Genomic DNA, 24983 nt, shown 5'->3' with positions numbered 1-24983 from the left:
GTGCAACAGGTCATCATGGTGAATAACTTTTAATTTGTGTGTAAATATTAAAAAACCTTGCCTGTCCAATTTTCAGGAGATCGATTGACATTTTTGTATAGTAAACAAAAAAACAGCTTTTTGAGAAATAGTGATTCGGTAAATAATGGCATAGAAGTCACAGCTGAAGTTGAGTTGACCACCTCCCTTCCAGTAGGTTCTGATTAGCTTTTATAGCGACGGTTTCCAATAAAGCCGGGCCTCTTATAACTCATGGTTTAAACCAGGGGTTGCTTAATAAGGGGTATCCATACCCTTAGGGGTATGAGAACCACATGCTCGGAGTATGGCGCTTGATCTCTAGATATTTGTATATATTTGATTTTAATATGTCAATGTGTGCATGGGTACAGTTTGTATATAAATAACTATAAAACTATAAATGCTTTTATTTTCTTGGATGTTCTATTCTAGCTATTCATACCTAAAGTATGCATTAACTAAGTATATTAAGCTATACTGTCAATAAATAGGACTTAGTTGGACTTGAGCAAAGGGGGTATGGAACCATAGTAAGCAATGAATTTGGGGTCTGGAGTCTTCAAAAGGTTAAGAATATCTGGTTTAAACAGATGATAACGGATTACATTTTCTTGGATGTATATATTCTTTTTGTACCGGTGTAGAGATTCCTTCCCAATGTATAATAAGAATTAACATAGTTTTACAATCAAAACTCTTGTAAATAAGTAGAAATGAACAGAAGTATATCGTGGAATGGATGATTATTTATGCCACTTGAAATTGCAGTATTGTCAAATTGAGAGAAGTATGATTGTTTCTTTTCGATATTCTTCTTTATGAGCAAAATATAAATATTTAGTCTTCTAGTTTTTTTCGCAATTCTTCCTCCCACCCCCCCACCCCCACACCCACTCACATAATTGTGAATGCTATAAGTAAAATTTTCCTTAAAACAGGTGTCAAATCTAGTAGGATACTTTTGACACTAATAGATTTATACTATGGTACAAATTCACTGCAAAAATTTATGAACCCATACGTTACGCCATGAGGAATACAAGGAAAGAAAAAATTAATTAAAAGGCCACAAATCTGCTTAACAACATCAAATGGCAGTACCATTTTCTTTCAAGTGTTGTGAAATTCGTGTGAGAATCTGATAAGAGAGGTATCCACATTTTATGACTCATATGTCAACCATGCAAATTTCCATAGGTCTTTAAAGGTACAGTAACTGTCTCCTTGTATCCACTCAATTTTTTTTGCATTTCACTGATATAAAACTTAGCCCCAGAACTTTCAATTAGATATGGAATTCAGCAAATATTGCTTGGAAGTCAGGCTCTAAGTTTATTTAGAGACCACTCTTACTAAAAGAATCAAGGAAACTTTTGTGAAGAAAACAACTTAAAATAAAATTAAGCATAAGGAAACCTAAGTTTATTTTATGTCGCTTTCTCACTATCCTCAAGATGGAAATATAATTCCAGTGTGTCTCTTGCATCCCACAGGAGAGGAGATGGCGGTGAGATGTGTTTTTCTAAAATCTCAACGGATTTCCGAATGACTTCGAAGTCAGGTTTCACTGTCAGTGTCCCAGCCAGCAGGGCTTTTGTTATATTCTGAATTGAATCATTTGCCACTTTTGTTTCTGCATACGCTTCTCTCCAGGCCCTGATCGTTTTGCGTTCATCTTCATTAGTGCCTTCCCCTGTGTATTCAAAGGCACAATCGGGACATTTGAGAGTTTTCTCGCTGACCGCTTGAGAACACAGTACACACTTAACGTGTATTTCACTTGGCAGTTCTCCGTAGCAAGGCCAGTTTTCCTCACAGGCCTCACAAGCACATTCGAACTGGTAAACATTGTTGAGGTATATCTGGCGGTTTTCCAACGGCTGCAAATAAGACCCTCTGCAGTACCCTATAGTAATCTCTTCCCCCTCCAGAAGAGTTCTTGCAGCTCTTAAAACAGCATAGCGACCATAGAAATAGGGAAGGGCACTCGGGTTGCAGGAATGGTTCATCAAGCTGAAGGTAGGATATATGCCTGACCCAATGTTCTCCTTGTCAATGTGGAATGGAGACATAGTACACTGAAAGAAAACAATGAATAAGTTAATAAATAAAAATAAAAATAAATTAATGTATAAATTACCAGGCCTATACATAATCATAGTAAGACATTGTAATGATGAGTCCACATTTCCAGTTATTTCAGTTAGTTTTGGAATTATCATATAATAAATAAAATTACATTGGAACTGAAGCAATTTTATCTCTGTGGATTGAGATTCGATATTCTGTTGCTTGATGCTAAGAGGAAGTAGTTAAAAATTTGCACTAGGGTAAAAAAAAAAACAAAAAAAAAAACAGGCACTGTCACATTGTACATTCTTTTACCAGTAACATTCTATGTGAATTTATAATAAGCAGCTTCACCGTTGAGCATCATTCATTTGTTACATGTTACACTATCTCATTCTTCAAAGATATAATTCCTGGAATATAACAGACATTCATTTAATACTAACGTTCTATGTGAATTTATGATAAGCAGTTTCATCTCTAAGCATCTTTCATATGTAAAAACAGATAATTTTCCTATATCTTCACCTGTTTCATAGTTATCTTGCCTGTTCTCCATTATCAGTAATGGTGCGTTATGTAGAGTTTCAAATTACAGAACAATATACCTTTAAAGACTTAAGTTTTAAAAAACAATATAGCTGGTACATGTTTATATCATGAGAGTATTTATAGTATAAAGACCAGAATTATAGTGCTATAATTTTCTAACTTCGACTGATGCTTAAAGTTTTTTTTTTTTTACAAATTTGCTAGGATTCCAATACTTTACTCATCATCCCTGCTGGGGCCAGCATGCACTGCTCTGGAGCCGTATTCGAGGTTTGTGAACTCACTCTTCTCCAGGTGGCAGATCATCAAAATTAAAGAATTACCATTGAATGCATTTTTTTTTCAGTCAGTTTTTGAAATGTGTTTATGGCCTCTTCATTGGTGGATGCAAATTCTCAAGTAAATTTCACATTTCCAAGTGAAAATAGATTTCGAAATCTATGTAACCATCCTGCTTCAATATTTGTCCTGGCTTTACTTACTTGAAGGGACTATTTGTTGAAATGTTTACTGACCCCAACACTTTCCAAAACAACTATTACTATCCACCTGAGCACGTTTTTTGTCCTAACTGTGTATGTGGACCTGTCTCTTTGAGGATAAATTGATCCTTGTCTTGGGAGAAAAAAATCAAGGCCACCGAAAATGGATTTACCTTTCTGTGGTATCTGTATAATGCTGTGTGAACCGCAGGAAATGAAACTCTCAGCCGGCAGTGGTGGCCTGTGTTGCTGGGTTGCAAGAAACGCGATCATGGATAAGTTTAACCTTAAATAGAATAAAAATACCTGGAAACAACATACATAAGTGTCTAATACACAGAATTTTGAGGTCACTGAGCTTAACAATAACACTCCCGATAGCCTTCAATTACAAGTTCAGCCCGAATAGGGAGGGGAGTGAAAGGGGTGGGAAGGGGTGACGTGAAAATAACTGGAAACAACAGATATTAATGTCCAACCCAGGGGGTTTTCAACCTGGGGTACACATACCCCAGGTGGTACGCCAAGGGTCTGCCAGGGGGTACAAACTCGTCACGGGTTATTAGGGTTAGGGGCCTGGCCGCCCACTTGCTGACACCTCTACTGTAGTTCAGATGGCAAAAGACAGATACTTTCATGATTCGTCTGAAGGAAATTTAAACCTAATTAGAAACTCTTTCCATGCAGACGTTGCTTTTGTTAATAATGCTATTAAGGAAGAGTTTATTGAACTTATGAATGGCTCCAGTTTTGTTATCTATTTGAGAAAGTTCCTTAGTCAGGTCTTCAGATTGAGTTGTCATAAAAAATCACAAAACTAAAGGTCTTGGGGAATTGAATGGCCGGGAGCCAGCCTTCAATGTGCTTTAGCAAAAACTGCTCCATGGCTCACTAGTCTATTTGACGAAAACCAGTTTCAGCAATCTCATTAACTCCCTTTCCTGTTTATGTGATAATAATGTATTTTGATTTTGCAGCTGAGTACCATAACCTTGAAAATTTACTGCATAGAAAGACGTAGATGATGATAATAAAAATTTTCTTTATATTTTATGGAATTCTTTGTGTTTACAATAAGATATGCCAGGAGAGTTATGTACTTACTTCCCTTCATCACAATACTTGCAAATATACACAATTGAATTTTTATGATATTGTTTTGCTTTCTTTATCCAAAGTGGAGAGAGCACATTACTGACATTAAAAAATACCCGAAAAAGTACGTGGTGAAAAAAAAAGTTGAAAACCCTTGGTCTAACCCATAGTTTTTTGAGGTTGCTGAGAAAATAATGACACTTGCGATGCCCTTCAAGTCCATGATCAGTCCAGATCGAAGGGGGGATGAAAAGGGATAGGAAGGGTGAAATGTAATCATAAACAAAAATGACAGATTTTAGTGTCTAATCCATAGTTTTCAAGTCGCTGAGATGAATAGTGACACTCCTGATGACCTTCAAGTCCAAGTTCAGACCCAATAGGGAGGTGGGATGCAAAAAAGGTGGAAGGGGTTACTTGTGAAAGTAGCCGAAAAGGACAGATATTGGTATCTAATCCATAGCTTTTTGAAGTGGCTAAGATGAATAATACACTCTTGAGGCCTTTCAAGTCCCCAAGTTCAGCCCTAATAGGGATGGTGTTGGAAATGGGGGCAGGTGGGGGGATAGGGTGACATGTAAAAATAACCTAAAACAATAGATATTAGTATCTGAGATTACTAGTTATGCTCTGATGCCCTTTAATTCCTTCTTCAGGTCCAATAGGAAGAGGGATCTTGAGAAGGGGTGGGAAGGGGGTCATGTAAAAAAACGAAAATGACAGATATTAGTGTCTAATCCATAGTTTTTGAGGTTGCTGAGATGAATAGCGACACTTTCAATGCCCTTTAAGTCCAAGTTCAGACCTGATAGAAAGAGGAGTGAGAAGGGGGTGGCATAAAAATAACAGAACTGACAGATCTTAGTGTCTAATCCATAGTTTTTGAGGTTGCTAAGATGAAAGGTGACACTCCCATTGGTTTTCAATTCCAAGTTCAGCCCCAATAGGAAAGGTGGGTGAGAATTGGTGGAAAGGCCTGTCACGTAAAAATAACCAAAAACGACACATATTATTGCCTAATTTATAGTTTTCAAGGTCACTGAGATAAATAGTGACAACTCTGATGTACTTTAAGTCCAAGTTTAGCCCCGCTAGAAAGGGGGTATGAGAGCGGGTGGAGAGGTGGTGAAATCTAAAAATAACTGAAAACTATAGATATTGGAATCTAATCCATAACCTTTGAGGTCACTGAAATAATAGTGACACTCCTGATCCCCTTTAAGTCCAAGTTCAGCCCTGGTAGGAAAAGGGGTGAGAAGGGTTAATAAATAAAATGTAAAAAAATATGCATATCAGTGTCTAATACATAGTTTTTCAGATCGCTTGGATGAATTGAGACACTTCTGGTCCCCTTCAAGTCCAAGTTCAACCCCAAAAGGAACAAGGATGAGAAGTGATGAAATATAGAATGTCAAAAAGCCTAGGCAATGTAACTGAAGCAATTATCTTGACAGGAAAGAGAGAGAGAGAGAGAGAGAGAGAGAGAGAGAGAGAGAGAGAGAGAGAGAGAGAGAGAGTAGAAAACAGCTGAAAATTACAAAAATAAAATCAAATTACAATAAAAATACTCATCCAAAAATATTTCTTGATTAAAATCTATAAAGCAAATTAAAAGCATACCAACGAAACTTAAGTACCATGTCCAGGTGAAGAAGGAAGACGAGTGACTAAAAAAAACGAAGACATGTCCGTTGTTGACGCCAGGTACAGGGAGTGGAGGCAGTTTGATTGTTCAGTTTCGGAACAATCTTTTTTATAAAAGGCGAATCGAAGACCACTAATTGCTGCGGAAAAGACTTTTTTGTGAGAATCTTAAAGAGGTTGTATTCAATATTATTTTAACGTCTCTTCTTATGGTCATGGATGCTGGAAAAATTGAAGAAATTATAATTTAACTCCATTACAAAAACTTTCCCTTCCTTGTGACAATCTATTCGGACTCTATGAAGTCTTCTTGAAGCTTCGATATATTTTAATATATCTAGGACTATTATATAAATAGACAAAGTTAGATGCCACAAGAGGTTTCAACTTGTCTTTGTATTTAAAAATAGATCCAATTACCAGCGGGTTTGTTGGGATCAACTGACATTTTGTGGCCGGACAATGAGTTCTAATGATTTGTTGTATTTTGGTAAAGAATTTTGTATTAACTGCGATTTTCTGAAATGTAAGTTATTGCCCTTTAAATCACTATTGCTTCGTTAGTTTTCATCCGATTTCCAATTTTTTCTGTATTTGTCTTTAAAAGTTCCTCACGTTAATCAGATCCAATATTTGAAAATGTTTCTTTCTTTATTGAATATAACATTATATATGTCACTGATTTTTATTGTAAATTTACGCGCAAAAAAAAAATAGCATTAACTTTCTCAGTAGCTATGAGAAGAGTATAGGTGGAAAGAGTGCCTTGCATTAAAATTTTCAGTTTGTTATATGCGTTTTTGTAACCCAAGTAAATTTTTGAATAGCATGTCCTTAAAAATGAAACACTGGCGAGCAAAGGCATCCTAGGTGCGTGCAGTCGGAACAGCATTGCTAGGCAAAAACTTCATATTCATAAATTTGCGAAGGCATTCAAAAGGTAAACTACTGGGATAAAAGTTATCAATAAAATATTTCTCTAAAAAAGTGACTCCACTGTGGGACTGAGACAATCCAGAAGAAAGTGCAAAGACTCCGGTGCTGGATAAGAAGATTTTTATGTGTGACTTAGAGGAGCAGTTTTGCTGGGACAACTAAATCTATGGCTTATCATCGGTTATTTTACTCCCGTTTTGTCGATGACATTTTTATGTTATTTCAAGATAAGTATAAAGCTAATTTTTTAACAGTGTGCTAATCTGGTCCATCTGGATAGGAAATTTACAATTGATGAGGAGAAAGATAACAAGCTTGCTTTTTGGGTTTAGAATTGTCTCGTTATAACTCAGGGTTTTATACTTCGATTTTAAGCAAGAAGACATCCACATGTTTAGGAAAAAAATGGTATAGCTTTTGTAATTTCAGCAACCTCAAATGAAGATAAATTGTCTCTACTCTTTTCGCCGGAGCTTTATCTTTTCTTCTGGATAGTATGAGTTCCACAATGAGGTCACCTTTTTAAAGAAATATTTTAGTGATAACTGCCATCACAGAAGTTTATTTCTTAAATGCCTTCATAAATTTTATGAATAAGGATTTTTACCAAGCAATGTTATTCCAATTGCACCTAGGATGGCGTTCTTTGCCATTGTTCCATTTTTTTTCGAGCGAAACGAAGTCTGACTGGAAACGGGCTCATTTCTAGCAGTCCTGCACAGCCCAGCCCTAACGCTATTCAAATGCTGATATCTCCAAAGGTATTAAAGATAAAACTAAAAAATATTTCGCTAGATAAAACCTTATATCTTTACATTCATCCATATAAGTTTGATTTTCAAATTATCATAAATTCACATTTAATGGTGTTTTAATTATTACCTTAGGCCCTAACGCTATTCAAATGTTAATACCTCCAATAGTATTGAAAATAAAAGAAATTTCTTTCTCCAGATAAAATTACATCTTCAAATTTTATCCCATACAAGACCTATTTTAACGAGCAAAGGAAAGTCTTACTGGAAACGGCCTCATTTTTGGCTGCCCGGCACAGCCTGGCCTTAACACTATTCAAATGCTAATATCTCCAAAAGTATTGAATATAAAGAAAAAATTCTTTCGGCAGATGAAACCATATATTTGTAAATTTCATCCCATATAAGATTTAATTTCAGAATATCATAAATTCACATTTAAATTATGTTATAATTATTGCATTTATGGCGGCCTGGCACAGAAAGGCCCTAATGCTACTCAAATGCCAATATCTCCAAAAGCACTGATGACCCGTAGAGCGCCCTAAATGCGATAACTCGCAAAGCTTCAAGTTAAACCATAACGGGTTAACATTATTTAAATGTGAATTTATGATATTTTAAAGATAAATTTTATGTGGGATGAAATTTAAAAATATAAGGATGTATCTGCCGAAATAATTTTTCTATTATCTTCTACACTTTGGATATATTAGCATTTGAATAGCATTAGGGTCAGGCTGTGCCCGTCCAATTAAATGAGCCCGTTTTCAGTAAGACTTCGCTTTGCTCGTAATAAAAGAAAAATTCTCCCAGCAGGATAAACCTTATATCTTGAAGGGTATCCCATATAAGATTTATTTTTAAAATATCATCTATTCTCATTTAAATGATATTTTAATTATTGCATTGCTGGTGCTCGGGCGCAGCCCAGCCCTAACGCTATTCAAAAGCTAATATTTCCAAAATCTTATATCTTTAAATTTCATCCCATATAAGATACACTTTTAAAATATCATAAATTCACATTTAAAAGATGTTAAACCGTTGATGGTTTCACTTGAAGCTTCGCGAGGTATTGCCTTTAGGGCGTCCCGCTAGTACTTCCTGCTAATTTCTATACCAAAATGCAACAGATTATTAGAACTCATTGTCCGACCATTAAATGTCAGCTGATGCCAACAAATACGCTGACAATTGGAACCCTCTTATGGCATCTATTTTTGTCTATTTATATACTTGTCCTAGGTGTAATCGATGAAAATATATCGGAGCCTCAAGGAGACCTCTTAAGGTCTGAATAGATTGCCATTGGTGGTGAGTTTTCGTACTGGAGTTAAATTATCATTTCCTCAATTTTCCATCATCTGTGACCATGCAAGGAGACGCAAAAATGATACTGATTACTAACACCTTAAGCCTTTTACAAAAGCGACTTCTCTGCAGCAGGTAACGATCTTCAAATCGTTGCCCCAAAATTGAAAACCAAACTGCCTCTACCTACCCCTCTGCACCTGGTGCAAACAGCGGGCATGTCTTCATTGTTTTAGTCATTTGTCTTCCTTCTACTGGAAATGGTACTTGAGTTTCGTCGGTGTTCTTTCAGTTTGATTTATATCTTGTAATTGTGTATTTTTAGATAAATATTTTTATTGTAATTTGATTTTATTATTGTTGTATATGTATGTATGGTGCTTTTACGTTGCATGGAACCTGTGGTTATTCAGCAACGGGACCAACGGCTTTACGTGACTTCCGTACCACGTCGAGAGTGAACTTCTATCACCAGATATACACATCTCTCACTCCTCAATGGAATGGCCGAGAATCGAACCCGCGACCACCGAGGTGGGACGCTAATACCATACTAACAACACAACTGAGGCGCTTTTATATTGTTGGTTGTTATTTTCAGCTTGAAAATGGGCTGGTCCCTGCAACGGCGCTTGAATAAAACTACGCCAATATGAAACAGACGTCTACATTGAAACCTTTCCCGCTAAGTATCCCGTCTGAGACCTTCCCTTTGGTTGATATATATATATATATATATATATATATATATATATATATATATATATATATATATATATATATATATATTATATATGTATGTATGTATGTATACACAGTAAAGAGCCACATGAAAAGGGAAAAATTAAAGACCAGGTACCAAGCGCTTTCGTGTATTGCGTACACTTATTCGGGGTACCACGAAGTGTACGTAATACATGTGTGTGTGTGTTTGTGTGTAATGTGTTATCATATAACTACCGATATTTCATCTGTATATTTGAGTCTCGTAAGTATATACTAAAGTAGTTACAAATACAATCTGTAAGGGCTGCTTAATTCATATAAATATGTATGACCTGTTACATCTTGATTCATTATCTACAATTCGACTGCAGTGTAGATAGCTTTCGAGCACTATTATCATAAGTTCTGACGGAATAGATAAATATCTTTATCATAACGAGCATTCACTTACTTGAAATTCGATTATGCCAAATCCATTACAAGAGTTCTTCATCAAGCTGGAAAAGAGGAATTGGCCAAGAAAGAGGGTATCTTCTTCAGGAGGATTCAGCGCTTGGCCTTTTTCATCTCTGAAGAGACGCCCTCCAAGTTGCAGGAGCTTTACTAAAACGAATGCAATAAGGCACTTCACATACAGGTCACCGGAAGGCCTCTCCTCTGCATTAGTGACCTGGCTATAAAACAGATCGAAATCTTCTGAACTGAAGATTTCTTTATCATTGACTCCTCTTTTCTCTGGTGAGTATTTGGCATTCCTGTCGTCTAATCGTTGCAAGATAGTTCGCCACTGACTGCAGGACTTTCTTTCAAGTATTTTGAAACAATTGCTGAATGAGGCCATCATGTTCAAGGAACAGATGGTGGAAAGGATGTTACATTCTAACCAGTGGAAACGAGATAGGCCTTCCAGTTGACACTTGATGCTACAGAAGACGACCTGTGAAGAAATGTTCCATATTAATCTGTTCCATTCCTTCACTTAGCAAGATTTGAATTATGATGATACATACTTATAGTTTTCATTGTAACTTCATCTATACAAGCATATTTTTTTCTTTAATGCCATCAAAATATTTGCCACCATTACGTACTGGACACAAAAATTCAGAGTAAATGGCAGTCTCATGTAACAAGAATTAGAATTTCTATTAAATCTATTAGTTCTACAAAGCAAAAAAGAAAAAAAAAATAAATTTACGTGCCATAGTACAGTAGGGGCAGGGGAGCGGTGCCAGACATTCTCTCAGGCAGGTGGAACAGTGGGTTGCAAGTCTATCAAGGGAAAGGCTGCTGCAGTAGGCCTTCTCTACTAAAATAACGTCACCTGTTGAAACGATTTGTACATTAGTATATACTTCTCTCACCTCTGAATAAAAATATGGAGTAGAACTTCCTACTTGTGCTAATGGAGGGATAGAGACTTTCGGAAAACAGACAGAACTCATTAGTGTTATAGCTTTCACGTAACATGCACTCATTAAAGGCATAGGTTGTACAGAAATATTTACAAATGAGCTGAATTTCTTAGCCCAGCAAAACATTCCGAGATATCATATTTGAAGTGCTAAATCAATTAGAAGATATTCTTGCTAATGTTTTTCATTGCTCATATTCTTTGATACTTGCACCAGTTCTATATTACTGAACATTAATCTTGAATTAATTGGCACGTATGGATCTGTTGCAAATGATGATGATTAATGGTGTCAGGCTATCTTATAACAGTATCATCGCAGCGCAGCAGTGTGTAATAATAATAATAATAATAATAATAATAATAATAATAATAATAATAATAATAATAATAATAATAATAATAATAATAATAACTTTAAAGATGATGACAATAATAGGAATAGTAGTTCTATATGACAAAGGAATAGCATAGTGATACTGTTAAACTTATATTTTCTCACTGAAATAAAAAAGACGACTGGCGAATTTCGCCATAGACACCTGAAAACTGTCAAGCATTTCAGAGCTCACTTTAGTTCAGATATTCTTGATTTCTGTATAGACTATTATTATTAGGTAACTGGTATATGTATATACATTCAAAGAGTTACATCTCTGCCCCTCAGGGAACGACAAATCCATCTATCGCAGCTGCTAGTACCTGTAGATTGACACTTTTTTAGGTGAAGGCAAGACCCACAATCGAAATTTGTGGCTTTGCTCAGGATAAGCCCCAGAAATCCATAGCAGGAAGATGAAGGAGAGGATTGATGTGTTACGGGCTTTGTTTCCTTGGCTTCAGCTCTAGACACCTGGCATATACCAAAGGTGGTAATGGCAGGGTCATTAACTATAGTTAGGAACGCCATGTACAAACAAATGGCTGTCTTGTTGTGCCTTTAACCAATAAATCCCCAAGGATTCTGTCGTGTAAATGTACAGACACAATTTAATAAGAAGAAAAAACGTCAGCGCAATTGAGTTTTCTGTACAGCCGTACAGCATGTAATCAAGGCCCCTGAAGATAGATCTAGCTTTCGGTGGTCTCGGGTTAATGCTGTGCGAGCTGCGGCCCATGAAACTTTAACCACGTCCCGATGGCGGCTTGACCTATATCGTTGCCAGACGCACGATTATGGCTAATTTTAACATTAAATAAAATAAAAACCACTGAGGCTAGAGGTCTGAAGTTTGATGATTGGAGGGTGGATGATCAACATAACAATTAGCAGCCCTCTAGCCTCTGTAGTTTGATAGATCTGAGGACGGACAGAAAAAGTGCGGACGGACAGACAAAGCCGGCAAAACAGTGTTTTTTTTTCTTCTTCTTTTTTAAAGTAAACCTGGGTTCCACGAATGCCGTGGTGCTAAAAATCTCCCAGTTTATAAACACTAAGAAGAAACTAAAAGTAGGACATTAGAAAGTAGGAATCAAATTGGAAAACCATCGGACAGGAAATGAATTCAGGAGATAGTTGTTTGTGAAATATGTTGAGAATGGATGGGAAAAAGAGGATGAATGAGGAGCGCAGATGAGAGCAGCAGAGGAGTAGGAAAGATCTTAACGCCAAATGCGGAAGAGGCACTGACTGATAAAGAGCAGTGACTAAGTAGTATATCAAAGCTTGAAAGATTGAATGATATTGGGCATTATCAGTACTGTAGTATGCTATGCGCCGGTGAATGAATTCCTAAAGAATGAAGTGATAAATTATACATAGAAATGGCAGGTTTTACTGCTTAAATACCGTAGAGATATATGAGAATTGCTGTCGATAACTAGAATGTAAAAGTTAGCAAGAACAATGAATGTATGGAGGATGTAAAGGACAAATAGAGCCTGTGAAAGACTCCAGAAAAAAATGTGATTATGCAACATATCAGTATTACAATTAACTTGGCAATTGAGACACTCTTTCCCAACAAAGGATGTCCATAAATACTTTTGAAACATCTCCAAATGCCGGTCATTTAAAACAGATGCATCATATAGCAATTAATTACAAGTGAAATACATTACTAAGGAAACGCTGGAGCAACAGAGAGGATATCGGCAGTTATACCGAACTTTTCATTGCCACAGTAAAACTGAAATTAAGCACCCAACAAAAAACATTGACTATTTAGGATCTTTCCTTGTCACCTAGTCGTCGGGGATTACCGTAAAAACATGAAAAAAGACTAAATATTATAAATAACGGCCTACGAACACCCTTGGGGTCATGATCTAGGAAAGATCCAGTATTTAGATGCAATACAGTAAAGTTTCTTGAGGATGAACACAGGATGGATTTTGCAGCTGAATTTCGTAATTTATTGCAGTTCTAGAAATCATATCTGAATAATGAATGGCTTAATACGAAAGATATATATCAAAATGATGGAAAAGAAGCACTGAGATATGTAATACTAATATAGAAACCTTTGAATGTCGATTGGGGCTTAATTGTAAATTCAATAAAGAGTAGACGCAAAAAAAAAGTACATGTAGAAATTTCAGGGATGAGATGAAGAACGCAAATAAGCTGTACAAATACTCATGTTTAGTGAGTAAAATGAAAATTCAGTCAGAAATAAGAGAAAATATTTTAAGAAAATTGACTGATGATGCTGACAAGCTATGTATTTGGAGCGTGGCGTTGATGATAAGGTAAATAGATAATTTGTGTTAAGACATATTATGTGGTCGTGTATGGAATTTGTAAAATCACTTTCTGAAGATTTTGTTTTTAATAAAAGAATGGCTTTGATAACGTCTACAGACCAATATTAAAGAAATTCTTCATTTACTATGATTCTTTCCTTGAATGTATAAAAGTAGTTAAATTATTCATGAACGAAGTAGATGCAATGTTATGATGATGGGGCCTTGTCAAGGGGAATTTCAGTAGATTATCTCACCTTTTCTTTTTGCTTGTCTTATAGATTTTATATGAAAAATGAGATCGAGATGGAAGAAAAGGCTCAGATGGTCCTAATTAGACTAAAAACGCAAAGATTACTTAATTAGCAAATACATCATATATCTCGGGAGATTAAGTCGAAATATGTAGAAGTAAGGTGGAAGTAATTAGGACAAAGAGATTAATTAACACTTAATGGGAAGAGGATTAATAAAATTGAGTCTTCGAGTATTTATGAGAAATGATGTCCAGTATAGGTTCTCTAGTTAGAATTTAATGAGATTAAAAATGGCAAATTAAACGATGGAAATCAAGTAGTTAGAAATCCTTGCAAATATAAGATTGTACATTAGCCTAATACAATGTATATTGCTATATTAACACGAATAAAGGTATGACAATGAAACTGTCTAAAAGCCTTTGTCCCTTTCAGAATAAATTTTTAACAAGAATAGCAGGACAGACTTTCAAATGATAACAAATGACGAGAATCGGATGTTTCCTATGTAGATGAGAAAATGAAGTGAGGAAGATGGAGATGGTATGGACATGCCCTTTGCAGAGCACCGGGGAGATCAGTAATATGCGATGGTGTCAGCTGAGCTCTTGCGCCCACCAGAGGAGTTGGAAGACTCGGACCCACTTGGAGGAGGACTGTGAGAGGGAAGGTTGTCTGAATATTAGATCCATGGAATTCCAAGCACATGAAAGACGTGACTGTGTGATTTCCTAAGATTCCCTTTCCGTCACATGGTGTTGGAGGCAACTTCAAATTTCCATTCATTCATCTACGTATAAACAATATCAAGTTACTTCATATAACTGCTGTAGTCAGACGCACAAAAAGTTCCAAACTTTGTCAATATTAATTATTATACTTACATGATAATTTAACATTGCCTCCCACGAATATCTTACTCATCTCTGATTGAGAGCTTGAGTTTTATGTTAAATGCCAAATACAAAGAAAAAAAATATCTGTTTGATTTTGTATGGGATACTTAATTTTTGTCATAACTTGTTTAGTGCCTAGTGAATTTTTAGTTTATCATTCATTGATGAGTTCTGAAATACGCACTCTTACTTATAATCGGAGTTAGCATTTAAGACAAGCGCATCTTAGTCTTACATACTGCGGGGTCTTCATACAGGTAGAACAAGTAACTATGGAGTACACAAAGTTAATACTCAACTCGATTTTTCCCCACAAGAGCATAGTATAGACCATGGTATGTAACTAAAGTTCAACATAATTTCTACCTTTTTCAATGCTACTGTTTAACGCACATGTAGACCATGCATATATTAGGGCTAGTGCCTTGTATGATAAGGCGCCCTATGAGGTAATGTTAGACTAGCGATAATCTATACGCTAAGTCGGTTGGTATTGCACTTCCATCTTCAATGGAGTGTCTGGGGTTTTGTAGATAACTTACGAAGTCGGTATTATCTTTACGACGATGTGTTAAACTCATGGTTCGGTGAGGTTCTTGTAGAAAACACAAGGTATAAAAATAGTATATTCTTCTGAAGTTTTACATGATGAAGATCAGGTATGATCGTACAAGTCTTCATGACGATAGCTTGATCGCTTCTGCCAATAATGATGGCTAATCCTATTCCTCTACATGATAAAACGCTTAGGTAAAGAGGTACAGGTCTTCTAATGACGATAGCTAACTCTGTTCTGCCCGTCTACCATCTCTGTTACAAGTTATGAAGGAACAGACAGTAGGTTTCGAACATATGCAACATACTATCAGATGACATAGTTTCATACGAACACACAATCGAATGAGACACGCTACAGATCACGTAGGCCGTTTGAATAATAGGTCGGGGTAGTTGTCTCAAGCAGGGAGCTTGGACTAATGTTTATAAACAATTGAATGACTACAGGTGACGGCATGTTATCTTAGCCTACATACTTATTGTATACGTCATCTTTAGCGTCTCTAGTCTGATCACATTCCTGCAAGCAATCTGGTTGACCTCTTTAGTTTTAGACTTTTATATATATGGACTAACATTCCATATTTTTATTATGTAAACACTTACATTAGCTCGGTCAGCTACCAAAACCAACTACTGAATATTACTCAAACTTGACTTGCATTTGACTTATAGGAGTGTGATACAGACACTATGTGAATATATATATATAAGTAAATAAAAATTCATTGTGTACATGAATTGATTCAAGTAATAAAATATAAAACATTGATATTGGTAAATAATAGTGATCACGTGACATATAATGATACAGTTTTTCACTTCATCTCTTTAAGAATTACTTATGCTACAGAAAATACTAATGTACTCTGATAATTGCATAGAATGAAGATTAACCTGATAAAATCATATTTTAACTGATATTTTCATATATGAATTGATAACATTATTAATGTTTATGCTGATTGATTCGTTGATTTTTATGCTAAATGTTATATATCTGATTCATTAATTCATATATTAACTCATAAATAACTGCAGATATTGGTAAGATAAAAGGTAACAGATTGATTATAGGCTACCTGATTTGTTTATACATATGTATATGGATTCATATAATTATGATTAATATATGTGCACTTTAAAGAGATTCCTATTGCGTACACGCAAAGATATATTTAGATTCTGTTATTTATGATCATTTATATAAGAGATTCCTATTGCGTACACGCAAAGATATATTTCGACTCTGTTATTTATGATCAATTATATATAGGATACATGATACTTTATATATATAGGATACATGATACTTTATATATATAGGATACATGACCGAGGTTATACTACTTCACTTTCAACTAGCTTTCGAACAACTTTTCGTCCATTACACAGTTCCAGACAACCACCTTTAGCCAAATGAAACGGCCTTTTTCAATGGTTAAAACAAGGGGAAAATTTGCCTGGGCGGGTCCAACGTTCCATTTTGCGCTCATACTTATTCTCTGCATCCTAAGCTACACGATTACGTTCGCGATGAATAGATCATCCCAGCACGAGTCCTTCGCCAGCAAAGTAGAGTTGAATATCCTTCGGGTCGTAATTGTCGGAAGTATGTCCCATTCGTAGTCGATTCCGACAGTCGCTGGAGCGTTTCGCATGAAAACGAGATTAACGACGAGATACGGTGTCGGTCGAAGAAGTCCATGAAATTCCTTTCACATTGTAGGCGGTTGTTACTTGACTGTAGTCGTCCGCTGCGACGAACGATTTTTTTGAAGTTGCGATGTGAAACTCTCGTACTGCAGGATACTGTAACCAGGTTCCATTAATCAGCCTGCAAGTTAAATTATACTTGTCACAAGGGCAAAGTAAATTCAGACGACATCCAAATACAGGGGAGGGGAGAGAGCCATTTAGACCAGACTTAACCCACATGAATTCGCTGATATTTCGGAATTCAAAAGAGTCCGCTGTACAAACTTTTTTATCCATGGCATTAACAATGAGTGAACCTATCCAGGTCTATGATGACTTGTAAAAATATCCATAATTATAAAAAAAATAAATAGATATCATTACGAATCTCAAAGAAAATTCGATATTACTGGTAGTAAGTTACTAGACAAAGAAGTGGAAAACGGAGCTAATTGTAAGATTGCCAGACATAAGAGTCAAAGAGAAGATTAATCATGATTCTATGTGCCCTAACAAAAGTTTCATATTCAATTTTCTCGTGCGCATCTTCTGAGGTTAACTATTAAAACATTATTAATAGGTAGGAGATGCAACGAAAAACCCACTATGTAACTAATTTCTATATAAACTTTGGGTTTTTCAAGAAAATGTGACATTTTCCCATGAATGTTTTACTTGAATTGTAATAGGCTAATGTTGCAAGTAAATATTTCATATATACATATCTTGATACTTCTAAATGTCTATGAGGTTCAGAAAAAAAAAAGTTAATTCATTTTTGTTGTTATAGAAATTCTATTTGCTTATATTGTTCATTAATTTTAAAATGATTACAAGTCCTTAACTAATTGCATTACACACACGGATAAGAATATGTTATGTGGCCTGTCATGTGACCTATGAACCACATGTGAAGTTCATGAACTAAGCATTCCTTTCTCCAGTCAATCTGCTTTTGCAAGCAGAGACGACACACAGATGAAGCCTGTGTAAGCAGATTATTGAGGTTAAAAGGAACAAATGCTGATACGGCAATGATGACGTCGTCACTTGGCAGGAGATTGCTCTCAGCCAGCTAAGAGTTACGTTACTTGCTGTAAGAGATACGACTTTAGTATTTTCAAATGATATTTTAGTGTTTTAATTCTCCACCCGCATGAGAAGAATGTCTGAAAAAAAAAACAACAGTACCAAAATTGAACAATATATTAGTTTCATGTTGGCATTATGTTAAATAAATATTCCTTATTCAAACTATATGAAAAAGGTTTCCATACAAATTCTATATATATTATTAGCCCTGTATAAGATTCATATAGGATTATTTCATAGATAAGATTTTCACTTCTAGACTTCCTGAATTTAAAATCTCTTTTATTTTATTTTATTTTATTTTATTTTATTTATTTATTTATTTATTTATTTATTTTTTGACTACGAATATAAATCACCGGACAGACAATATGTCAGTAGGTTTTGGATATGTGTTTGAACTTTTAGCTTATTTGTCATTATTAAAGCGTTAAGTTAGAGTTCAAATCTTTACGCATATATATTTGGATATTTAATTATCTATGGTTACGTTTTGCTTATTGATTTTATCGTGATTCCTTTTTTATTATAATTTGTAACCCTTCCGACTTCTTACGGAGTGTATTATATTGACTCCACTTGTATCCATATTTATTTTATTTTTTTATATTTATTTATTTATATATTTTTTTATATATATTTGATAAATTAATGGTTGGCTTGAATATGTGGAAAAGTGTTCTAGCGGCGTACCGTATAAGGCTACTTGCGGCATCAATTCTATAGATACAAGATATAAATGATAAAGGTATTTAAAACCGCGAGAACCGCTATAATCCAGTCCGGATCCAACATCACGAGTTGTAACTCGTAAGACATTGACACTTCCTATTTAATTATCAGTTATTCTACCAAACCGATTGACTCTGGGTGATCAAATATATTATTGTTTTCTTAATGGAAAGGAATTCACACAACGTGTTAAGGAGATTATTATTGATTTACACCACCCGAGTCACAGATTATTATGTGTTGAATTCCATATTTACTGATTCAGCACTCATAAATATTCGTAACGCACTCAATTGCGGTGTTTGTTTTTAGTGCTATTAATCCTATATAACGTGTCAAGGAACTATTAACACTAAGAAGTGTTTATTCCCTCTGTCAGACTCGTAATTCTGTTAATAATTCTACGTATATTCTTTCAAGGATTGATTTGGCACAGGATAGGCCCTTAAACTGACAGGTGTCTTAGTGTATCCCTTGTTTGCATGACACGTGTTACAATTAGTTATGTGCTTTTTTATATCTGTAAGCATTGTAGGCCAGAAAACAGTGATTTGGCTTTCTGTGAAAAAAGGAGGGAACCCTGGATGACGGAATGCAACCAGTTTATGACGATTGGTATGAGAAAGATTATTACTACTACCTGGTCGTTAGTCATCTGCTGTGTTCTTCGGCGGGTTTTCCTCGTCACAGACCTACATATAATATTCATTTGATTACATTATTTTGATACACATACTTTAAATGTACTTTTGCTTTAGGGTTTCTGCTCGAAGTGTTTATTGTTTTTGCCTAGCCACTGACCCTGTTTCCGTTTCGAAAGTGTTTATTGTTTTGGTGTTTTATTGCTGCTGATTCTGTTCGTTCGAAGTGTTTATTGTTTGGGTTATGTCTGTTGACTCTTGCTTTGTTCAGTTTGTAACAGTTCTGCGCTCCAACCCAGATATTCAATGCTCGCGATCTCTTGGGTTAAGGAATTTTCTTGTTTAGATACGGTTTTAACAATAGGCACGGATGTTTCTATATCTTTTAGTCCAATTAATGGTTCTTTGCTGTATGGTGCGGGATGCGGGATAATGCGTCAGCTATGAGATTTGCTTTCAACCCAGGTAGATATCTTATCTTGGCTCCAATAACCTGAATGATCATTTGTCACCGAGTTCCTTTTGGACTGTGATTAAAGCCTTTGAAAAACTCGGTAAAGACTCATGTTCAGTAAGGACTTTATCAGGATAGCCATAGATTATGAACTTAAAATGTACTAGTGAGTTAAAGATACCTAGCCCTTCCTTGCTTATTACTGCATATTTACTTTCAGAGGGCCTTAGTTTACGTGAATAAAAGCTATAGGAAAGAACTGTTTATCATATTGCTGAAGTAGTATCCCTCTTACCCCTTGGTCTGAGGCGTCTGTTGCAATAAAAAAAAAATTCCTTATTTAAATCAGGGATTTTTAAGTTAGGTAAGCTGCATTATTCCGCTTTTAAGATATCGAACGCCTGTTGATGCTTTTTAGACCATAATAAATCTACGCTCTTCTTCGTAAGATCTGTTTAAAGGAGCTGTCCATGATTTGAGAGTTACATATTTACATACGATTGTAATACCCACTTACAGCGCAAAAGTGCTGTATCCCCCTTTTACGTTAATAAGTACCGGAAAGTTATGAATAGCCGACACCTTACCATGGACTACTTTTAAGACCTTGACTAGACACATAAAACCTAGATAAACATGTTCGGTTTTTTTAAAAACTCACATTTAGATATTTTACTCTGAGATTATTTGTCTTTGTCTCTGTAGCACTAGCTCTAGTTTACGTGAATGTACTTCTAAGGTATTAGAAAAGATTATAAGTCAGCCATATAGGCATGTTAGGTTATCCCCTAAAAGTCTCCAAACACTATATTGTAATTGGGGCGCAACGTAAGCCGGAGGCATACGTAAAAAATTGATAATGTCCCCTGAGTGTGCTGAAAACGGAGTATGAGGTACAATCACTTAGGTAATGGTATCTGGTAAAAGCTTTTAAAGTAAGTCCAAGCTGGTGAAAAATTTATTCTAACCTAACAGAGATAAGATGTCGTCGGTAACATGGCACTGGAACTATCGGAAGTCGTTTCCTTGTTTAAGCGACAGAATCTACGCAGATACGGGCCCAAAGTCCGATCTTTTATGGCATGACATTTGAGGGAAATAAAAATTATATGGGCTTATTTGATTTCCTAATGGCTCCTATTACTAACATTTTTCAACTTCGTCATTTATCTCTATTTTGAAATTTCATTGAGAGTCTACACGAAGGTACGTATATAGCTTTATGTTTGTCCTTAGACCGTATTTTGTGTTAAATTACATCCGTTTTTTCCAGAGATCACTCGCCAGTGGAGAAACTTCCTGGTATTCAGGGTAAAGATAAAAAAAAAATTTCTGCTGAATCACCTCTGCTTGAATGACTTACGGATATTACTTTAGATAGATTATCAGAGATTCATCCACGACTGGTTGGGCGTGATTAAAAATTAGCAACCATAAAAAATGCGATATTTATAACTTCCGTATCCACGATATGTATACTTTTAGGGCTTTGTTCGCGAAATCGTTATATTTCAGAGTGTCGGGAAGGATTAAAATTTCATTTCCCAGCAAAGTCTTTTTACACGCACTAAGACATTCGAGGGTGCATGCTTCTCGAGATTTTGCGTGCAAAACTGCGACTGTGGTTGCGGGAGAATTCTGTTGGGTCATTTGAACAATGTTACGATTGATGAGACAAATGTATAGTTCCTCTATATAAGTTATTATTTAACTGTCTCTTTTTTGTTCAAACTGATTTTAATATGTTTTGAAGGTTTTATAGGATTTTCATTTGATAAACACGCCTTATTTTTGCAGGATGTAAGATAATATTTTGTATACCCCTAGATGGATCTTACAATTACACTAGATACAGATCAATGTTTTTTATAACTATAGAGAGGTATCTGTAAGCGCTCGCCTTATCCGGACTTCTCATTAGGGAAGTTCGAACAACAGACGGTGAGTCCGTAAATACAGGATAATACGTGAAATAAATCAAGATATTCTAATTTTTACGGCGCGTACAGTCGGGCTTAATCCACCACTACTTATAATAACTTATGTATTAAAAAAAAACGAAAACCTGCTCTGATTACTTTATACGGTCGTGTGATGCATAGGGAAATTCCTTTTTAATTTTAAAAGGTATTTGGGATGTATGATCCAACATCGCTTTTTCCCCACTCTGCTAGAGTCGCTTATTGTGTGGAATTTGCTTTGCTTTGAACACTTCGGCAGTTTTTTGACTGACCTTGACCGCTTGACTAGGTGACACAGTCACCGAGTTTGCTTGTTTGATTCTGAACGGGCTACTGTTTCTATTTCTTTTTGTAATAATTAGGATCCTTCTCTTTATTACCATCGGCAACGTATTGTGTGTTTTTAGCATTATGTTGCTGGTTACGTATAAAGCAATGAATGATGAACTATTAGGACTGAGCGATTACTATAAGACAAGTTATCACTACTGCATACAATTTTAACTGTTTGTACTTCATTCTTTGCTAAAATTTGAAATAGTGAGGGATCCTGGTCAGCGCATTTAGCCTGATGAAAGTTTTTTACAGACATGTTATTCCTTGCAATCCAGCCATATTTTAAAGTTGAGTTGAGTCATTGAGGTTCGATATTTTATATAACTCAAAAACTCAAGGCAATAAACTGCGATCGGGACTTGCAAAGGAGCATTTATTGTCATGACCCGAAATAGTGTTACCTCTAATTTATCTAGAGTTGTACGGGTGTTCCACTTGTTTTTGTGTGTTTTCTAATCACTACGGTGCTTCAACCGACCCTATCCATGCATCTGTATAAATACAGACGTCCACTGCGTAAACGCATATTCACTGTTTAATATGATTTGTTACGTAAGGGATTAATAATCACCCAAATGATAAAATTAACATAGTATATGATTATGATATTTCAGTAGAACTTCTGGAAACAGACACTCAAAGATAAAAACTCGCAGTAGCGAAATCTCAATGATGTAGATAATTTCTGTAAAAAAGTAAGATTAAGAATGTCTCGTAACTTCAGCCACAGGAATAACGAAATTCGACCTGTAAAGGAAACACTCAAGTTACTCCAAATGAATAAAAAATTGTACTTAGCTTGCTTTTGTGGGAAGTCACGGTGTTCCGATAACGACACACGGCCTTGGTCCTCCTTCTCTATTTAGCGGATGACCTGGTTTGGCTTCAGTTTCCCCAGTGCGCGTTGTTTCGATGATTCGAGCCTTGAAAATCCGATGCTGCAGAGACGCGTTCGGTTTGTTTCTTGCAGTGCCGGAAACGCTCACTAACGATGTTTTCTTGAATGATTCTAATGAGAGACGAAGCTTCCGTTGCCGTAGGAAAAGGACACGTCGGGTTTGTTTCTTGAAGTTATTCACTAACGATGATACTAAGTTGCTTGACGAATCTTGTTGTTTTCTGAAGTCGCTCACTAATGATGATACTAGGTTGCTTGAAGAATCTGCTGCTTTCGTCGTCGTTGACTTCATGATTTATTATTCTGTTTTTTCTTCGTAGGACGTTGTAGAGTTCTTCTGGTCCGCTGGCCACCAAATATTAGGGCTAGTGCCTTGTATGATAAGGCGCCCTATGAGGTAATGTTAGACTAGCGATAATCTATACGCTAAGTCGGTTGGTATTGCACTTCCATCTTCAATGGAGTGTCTGGGGTTTTGTAGATCACTTACGAAGTCGGTATTATCTTTACGACGATGTGTTAAACTCATGGTTCGGTGAGGTTCTTGTAGAAAACACAAGGTATAAAAATAGTATATTCTTCTGAAGTTTTACATGATGAAGATCAGGTATGATCGTACAAGTCTTCTATGACGATAGCTTGATCGCTTCTGCCAATAATGATGGCTAATCCTATTCCTCTACATGATAAAGCTTAGGTAGAGAGGTACAGGTCTTCTAATGACGATAGCTAACTCTGTTCTGCCCGTCTACCATCTCTGTTACAAGTTATGAAGGAACAGACAGTAGTTCGAACATATGAACATACTATCAGATGACATAGTTTCATACGAACACACAATCGAATGAGACACGCTACAGATCACGTAGGCCGTTTGAATAATAGGTCGGGGTAGTTGTCTCAAGCAGGGAGCTTGGACTAATGTTTATAAACACAATTGAATGACTACAGGTGACGGTCATGTTATCTTAGCCTACATACTTATTGTATACGTCATCTTTAGCGTCTCTAGTCTGATCACATTCCTGCAAGCAATCTGTTGACCTCTTTAGTTTTAGACTTTTTATATATATGGACTAACATTCCATATTTTTATTATGTAAACACTTACACATATACTAGCCAAACCTTAAGTTTTTAAAGTTTACCAAATATATATATATATATATATATATATATATATATATATATATATATATATATATATATATAATTATAATCACTTTAGCACGTGATTTATTTTATCACACATTCCACAGGTGAAAAATAAGAGACAGGGTGTAGGTCCTGACCGGTTTCGACTTTGTTTCCAAACCATTGGAAATAAAGTTGAAACCGGTCAGGACCTACACCCCGTCTCTTATTTTTCACCTGTGGACATGTGTGATATATATATATATGTATATATATATATATATATATATATATATATATATATATATATATATATATTTGGTAAACTTTTAAAACTTAAGGTTTGGCTAGTATATGCTGGTCTACATGTGCGTTAAACAGTAGCATTGAAAAAGGTAGAAATTATGTTGAACTTTAGTTACATACCATGGTCTATACTATGCTCTTGTGGGTGGGGAAAATCGAGTTGAGTATTAACTTTGTGTACTCCATAGTATGTAAGACTAAGATGCGCTTGTCTTAATGCTAACTCCGATTATATGTAAGAGTGCGTATTTCAGAACTCACCAATGAATGATGAAATACATAGTAGCAAGTATTGTTATAGATATCTAATATTTGCCTTCCATACA

The 24983-nt window shown here is 35.6% G+C and overlaps 1 protein-coding gene across 4 annotated transcripts in view; it reads right to left on the bottom strand.

Annotated features, from left to right (window-relative positions):
• Positions 1-406: 406 nt before the first annotated feature.
• Positions 407-24983, bottom strand: part of LOC135206102 (SET and MYND domain-containing protein 4-like) — a 106431-nt gene continuing 81854 nt past the window's right edge. For 3 of the 4 annotated variants that reach the window (XM_064237331.1, XM_064237347.1, XM_064237340.1), the window contains 3 exons: positions 10798-10919; positions 10047-10532; positions 407-2099 (listed from right to left, as the gene is read on the bottom strand). In XM_064237331.1, coding sequence (XP_064093401.1) covers positions 1449-2099; positions 10047-10532; positions 10798-10919 — 1259 coding nt within the window. In that variant the 3' untranslated portion in view covers positions 407-1448. Of the gene's footprint in view, positions 2100-3298; positions 3375-10046; positions 10533-10797; positions 10920-24983 lie in introns of all 4 variants that reach the window. The other variant, XM_064237356.1, reaches the window with a different exon arrangement.

Source organism: Macrobrachium nipponense, chromosome 11 (genome assembly GCF_015104395.2).
Source record: "Macrobrachium nipponense isolate FS-2020 chromosome 11, ASM1510439v2, whole genome shotgun sequence".
Lineage (NCBI taxonomy): Eukaryota > Metazoa > Arthropoda > Malacostraca > Decapoda > Palaemonidae > Macrobrachium > Macrobrachium nipponense.
The sequence above is the reverse complement of the archived record's forward strand: the minus strand, read 5'-3'. Positions and strand labels throughout refer to the sequence as shown.